General features: G+C 40.1%; 1 protein-coding gene across 1 annotated transcript; it reads right to left on the minus strand.

Annotated features, from left to right (window-relative positions):
- Window positions 1–343: 343 nt before the first annotated feature.
- Window positions 344–2,010, minus strand: LOC125017848 (olfactory receptor 10R2-like). Its single transcript, XM_047601366.1, has one exon. It carries the CDS (start codon window positions 1,737–1,739, stop codon window positions 807–809), a length of 933 nt encoding a protein of 310 aa, XP_047457322.1. The 5' UTR covers window positions 1,740–2,010; the 3' UTR covers window positions 344–806.
- Between the last annotated feature and the right edge of the window lie 3,931 nt (window positions 2,011–5,941).

Below are 5,941 nucleotides of genomic sequence, written 5' to 3' on the forward strand. Positions count from 1 at the left end.
CATCCACCATACTGTTCTTTCTGAAGGCCTGCTTGGTGTGGCTTTAGTTGTTTTTTTCAGTTAGAGAGAAAAACAACAAAACTCACAGAAGCATGACTCATGACGATTTGTAGCTCTTCCTCGATAACTACTCCGGCCCCTCTGAGCAGTTTTGTCCTTTGACACAGGTCCACAACATGTGCTATATCAGCTGCAGTATTCGCGGTGTGTTCGAGTGCGTGAATATGGTCCATACCGTTAGAGAGATCTTAAGCTCTTCATTTACATCACACACTTCAATGCAAATACATGTTAGAAGTTTAAATAAGACACTCCCTAAATAGGTTCTGATCGTGGAATCTTTTATTTATTCAAATCGTGTACATGATTCTAAAATGTCTTGTGTCCCTCATTTGAGGTCACCTCCGTTATTTATCGACACTCTTTCAAAGAAGATGTGACAAAAAGTCAGCAACACCCATGTGATCACTTAAACACACGGTTCACAGATAGAGTAGATACATGTGAGATACGTGTCGCTATTTATTCTTGCATTTATTTCACAGTACTCAAACTCCAAATCCAAAGCAGGAAGCTCCCACAAAGGTGTGAGGGTAATCTAGTTAGACTTTTTGTTTTACTGAATACAGTCACAGACTTTTCAGAACAGATCAGCAGAAAGGAGAAACCCTTCAACAGATTAAAACACCTCCTTTACTAGGACACACTTATTATGTAAGTATGTAATAAGAGTTAAACGATGACACAACTCAGTCTAAGTCTGAGAGCCCTGATTAATTGAACTATCTAGTGTTCAGCTCACAGTGTTAGAGACGCTTTGAACACGACAACATTCTTAAAATACATTTTCTGATATCCGGTAACTTTAATCCATAAACAAGAGGATTCAGAATGGGAGGTATAACAACAAATTCCAGGGACAGAATGATGGCTAGAAACGGATTGAGCTCTTCCAGGTTGATTCTGCTGAGGGCAACGTCACAGAACACAGTAATGGAATAGTTGACAAAAGTGACAACGTGCGGCAGGCAGCTCTGCACGACTTTGCTCCTGAACTCTGACGAGCGCTTCCTGCAAATGAGTAAAATCCGTGCGTACGTGTAGAGGACGAAAACCAAGGGCAGAAAGACCGTGGTGGTGGACACCAGCATGCCAATAAGGTTGTTTAGGTCAGTGGGCACACATGACAATTTCACCACATTCCAGTTGGCACAAAATACCTTTGGTATCTCATTGCCGCACAGAGGAAGCCTGGAGGCCAGATAAACACAGGTGGCGACGGAGAAAGCTGGATAAATGGTCGCTAAGGCCACCAGCTTGGAGATCACCCTGGGAGTTAATTTGCTGCAGTAATGTAAAGGGTGGCACACGGCGACGTAGCGGTCGTACGCCATTATGCCTAAAATGGTGAGCTCGTAGGACGCGTACGTGTAAATGACATAGATCTGAGTGAAACAAGCGGGTCGCGAGACTAAGTGAGTGTCAGACAGAAGGTCTCTCAGGAATCTGAAGAAAAAGCCAGCAGAGCCGTACAGAGAGTTCATGGAGAGGCACAGGATGAAAATGTACATGGGCTCATGCAAAGACTTCTCTCGCGTTATCACCAGTATTATGACAAGATTAGCTGAGATGATGAAGGCGTACACAAAGAAGCACAGGACAAATGTTGGGTAGCGGTAGTTGCCTATGTTCACAAACATCGTGAGATTAAAATATAAGGGATAAGTATTGTTTTCCATCTACCCCCATAGGCTGTATCAGAGGTTGTCTGACGAGTATCCCAAACAAGAGCTACGTCGATTCCTTGTTTCCTGTTTAGTCACAGGCTGGATGATGTTAATGGAGAGGTACGGTGCATGAAAGACACTGGAAAGATTTTCAAAACTGATAATGCACAATGACATAAGACACTTACAAGTGAGACATCTGCAACAGATTGGAATAACAGTCAATAAGAAAATAAGCCAGTAGCATTGTCAGGTGTATTCACTCATTCAGAAAACACTCTGTCTTTTTTTTCCGTCTCACCACAGCCAAAGGCTCCTCGCGTTGTCTGTGAGTGGTCTGTGGTGTGGCAGGTAGCCACTGTGGATTCACAGCAGGAGCTTTAAGTAGTCACGAAGAATTACCCCATCGAGGTCTCCACTCCACTGGGAAACAGTTTGCACACAAACACGTGTTTGTTTACCTTTCCAAGACACGTACACAGCTTTAACGGCAAAGATGAGGAACTAGTTTTAAACCTTTCTCACTGCCTTTTCTCTCACTGCTCTGGTATCGTAATTTGTGCGGTTCATCTTTATTTGTGCACCTTTACTTCAGTATTTCATGATCAGAGCTTTTTTTTGTTTTTTTTGTTTTTTTTTTTGCTTGCTTTGGGTTACAGTGTGAAAGACGTCACTGACAGGAATGAAGTAGTGAGGGAATAAGATAAAAAATAATAATAATAATAATTACACATAGCACCGGGTTAAAATATAAGTACAGGTGCATAACTGAATAAAAAAACAAAATCATAAAATAAAATGTGAACTGTAATTGGCAGACTGTGAATTTTCAGTTTTATAATTATTTGTTTGAAGGTGAGATGATGCAGAGGCTGCTGAATTGCTGATCTGACGTTAAATCAATGCGATCATTAGACATGGCTGCATAGAACAATTCAATATAGCAGCTTGTGAACTATGATAAATACAAAAACTCTACACTGATGTGTAGCCCCATTTGTCAGATGAAATAACGAGTTTATTTTGGTCTTAAAGTGAGAAGAATATTCAAATATTTCAGATTAAAAGGTTCATAAACTGACATCACTGACATCAGTTTGGTTTAACTAGTGGCTCTGCAGTTTGAGGGAAATGTTTTTGTATAGACATCAAATAAACTGGAAAGCTCAGACGCATTATTATGTTATTGTATTATATTTGTAACACTAGCATGTTAAGTAAATCAAGAAAGAAAGATATTTGAAATTTTTCCCTTAGAATCTCAATATATGTTACATTTGCTCCGACCTACTTCATACATCCATTAGAGAACAATGTGACTCAAACACGCAGATGTGGAGTCCTTTTAGTTTATACGTATGTTTTGAAAGCTATAGCTGCATAAGCTACGGCCATCGCCAGACATACACCAACCCAAAAAGATAACTACGCTGGCACCATCCGCTATAACTGCAAAATACACTTGTCTCTCACTGATCGGACAAACAAAATTCCCCCTCCTTACCCCTCAGTATGTTTAGTGGTCTTACAATGTGCCTCTGAGATCCCTTTATCAGTGAAAGTAACTATTGTGCAACATTCATCAACATTTGTTTCATACTTTGCAGTTTTGTGCCGAATAAAAGCGATATTTCTGAAATTTCAATAAAGTACGATTGCACTTTCTACATGTTTCCATTGACATATGTTTTGTGAATGAGCTGAACATGGAACATGTCATATTGATCTGGACGACAGTAGACTCTGGTTACACAAACATTGCTAACAGGATTAATTCCTTGTTGTTTAGATCTTTTTGTGGCCTATGTTAGAAATAGTTATAGAATAGAATAGAATAGAATAGAATAGAATAGAATAGAATAGAATAGAATAGAATAGAATAGAATGGAATAGAATATACTGATATCTTTATTCCTCAGTAGTGAGACTAACAGAATATGACTATTAACTAAGGTTTAAATACATGTGTACTTTCCAGTTCAGGAAGACAACAAACTTATGGCATGATTTCTGACACTGGGAATAGCTAATTTGAATAGTTAAAAAATGTCTTATCAGTACAAATTCTTTGAAGTTCCAGCATGAAGTATGGGACACAGTCTTGAAATTTGCACCTTTAAAATGCATTGTGACAAACAGGAAAGTGGGGCGTATTGTAATATAAGCACCTTCACACCTAGAGGTTTCAATAAGTTATTAAAGGTCTTGCTATGGCTGATCAATGATCTGTCTGACCATAATTTGTTTTACAAAAGAACTGGTCGCAAACACGAGGCTGTGAATGATGTAAAGTTACTGTAACGACTTTCTCAAGTCTCTTAGCCCTCATTAGTGCCCACCACTGCTAGGACATCCCTAGTGCACTTTCACCAAGGAATTAGTATCACAGTATGCTGACACGAGACATGTTTTACATTGGTGTAAATCTGATAAATGTGGTTTTAACTCAAGTCTGATGACAAACCTAATGAAAGCCCATGAGATAGAATACTTCAGATGGTCAACACGTAATTAACCCAATCATCCCCAAAGAGCAATTAAGCACATGGTGCCACCCTGGAGGGCCAACCTGGGAGCCAAACCACAACAAAGATGTTTTTCAGCTTAGCAAATGGTCAAGAGGATAAACCCCAAGCTTTGGCAGTGAAACCAACAAATGATGACTGGCCCACCATCACAAACAAAGGCTTCCTATTGTCTTCTTATCATTTTTGCTCATCAAATAATATGAAAGTCAGTTGGCATGGATGCCAATTTCAGTAGATATATGTATACTTTACTGAAACATTTCCTTTCCTTAACTCCTTAGAAACATCACAGTATTATCTAACGAGCTAGTCCAGGTTCAGTGGCTTCTGAGAACACCCATCTCTTTCTGTCTCTCTGGGTGTGTTAGATGTTTAATTAGTCATCTGCTTCCTTTAATAATAACTGGATGTGTATTAATTATAACCTTCATGTAGTGTAGGAGGTGAGGCTTACTGAATTGGAAGCAAGGAAACCTGTAGCTGGACCTAACACGGCTCGTTTTAGCCATCCCCTGGTCAACCTACGTCTTTTAGTTTCAAACTGATTTTACACTTTCAAGGAAACGTCTTACTCTGCTAACTGTGGTGGTCTATTAAGCAACCACAGTTAAATGTATTATGAGGCCAGAGTGGTCAAGTCTTAATCCTGTTCGGCAGAAGTGGCTAACAACAGGCTAGCCATCTAGTGCTAAACAAATTCCACTCAGACGCACTCGGATGATGCTGGACTGTGTCCTCTCCCGTCCATCACCACATAACGGCTGCTGTGGCATAGTTATGAGTTAAAAACAGAATTAAATTAAATAGCGGTATATGCAGCATACATACAAAAGGCAATAAGAGATGGAAGATCACTCCCAGTACAGTGACTCTAACTTTTGTCTGCAAAAAGTTTGTGGGCGGGATAAGTCAGGCTGTTTGTCAGTTGGAGGTAAATAGGAAATTATGTGGAATTTGTGTGCAATTTCGTCAAAATCATCTCTAACACATAGGTTTCTCCAGACCCTAATTCCAGCAGTGCCAACACTTTTAGCCGTACATGTTCTTGTTCAACAGATTCTCTGCGTGTTGACTTGCAACCAGTGTGGTTGACCTGGTTTGATTGGGAGAGGGGAATCCATTGCACTAGGCACAGCTCTGAGGTTAACCCTTTCCTTTCTGATGAAGCTTATAGTTATGGCTGTCTCACGTGATCCAGGCCCAGGCTTCATATGAGTATCTCCCCTTTCTCTTTTACATTTCATACTTTCACATGCCATATGACATACATGAGGTGTCAAGCACATGGTTGATGAATCCTTGGCTGTCAGTCTGGTAGCACTGTTAATGAGATTGTCAAAGAAACTGGAGCCCTAAGGAAGGAGTGGCATCTGCAATTTAAACCTGTAACAAGTTACTAATCGGAGGAGACCTATTGAGCTCCAAGTGTTTTATTACATCCTCAAACTTTCCTTGAGCCACAAATCATTGTTGGCACTTGGTTAAGATTAGCTAAGAGTGGATGTTGAGGAGAGAGCGTGAGGCAATTAACACACTAAGCTTGGATCACAAGGTGCAATAAAAGGTTGTTGAAAGCAACTGATTGCCAGGCCATGACTAGCTAAAATTCAATCTGCAAAAATTCTCCATGAAAGGGTTAAATAATATGTCCAGCCTCCAGCATGCGCTGCCAGCACATTTCGCAGC

This window comes from Mugil cephalus, chromosome 12, assembly GCF_022458985.1.
Source record: "Mugil cephalus isolate CIBA_MC_2020 chromosome 12, CIBA_Mcephalus_1.1, whole genome shotgun sequence".
In the NCBI taxonomy this organism is placed as follows: Eukaryota; Metazoa; Chordata; class Actinopteri; order Mugiliformes; family Mugilidae; genus Mugil; species Mugil cephalus.

What these genes read in the sequence shown, in the direction of transcription:
- LOC125017848 (XM_047601366.1), bottom strand. Translation starts at nt 1,739, where the DNA reads ATGGAAAACAATACTTATCCCTTATATTTTAATCTCACGATGTTTGTG.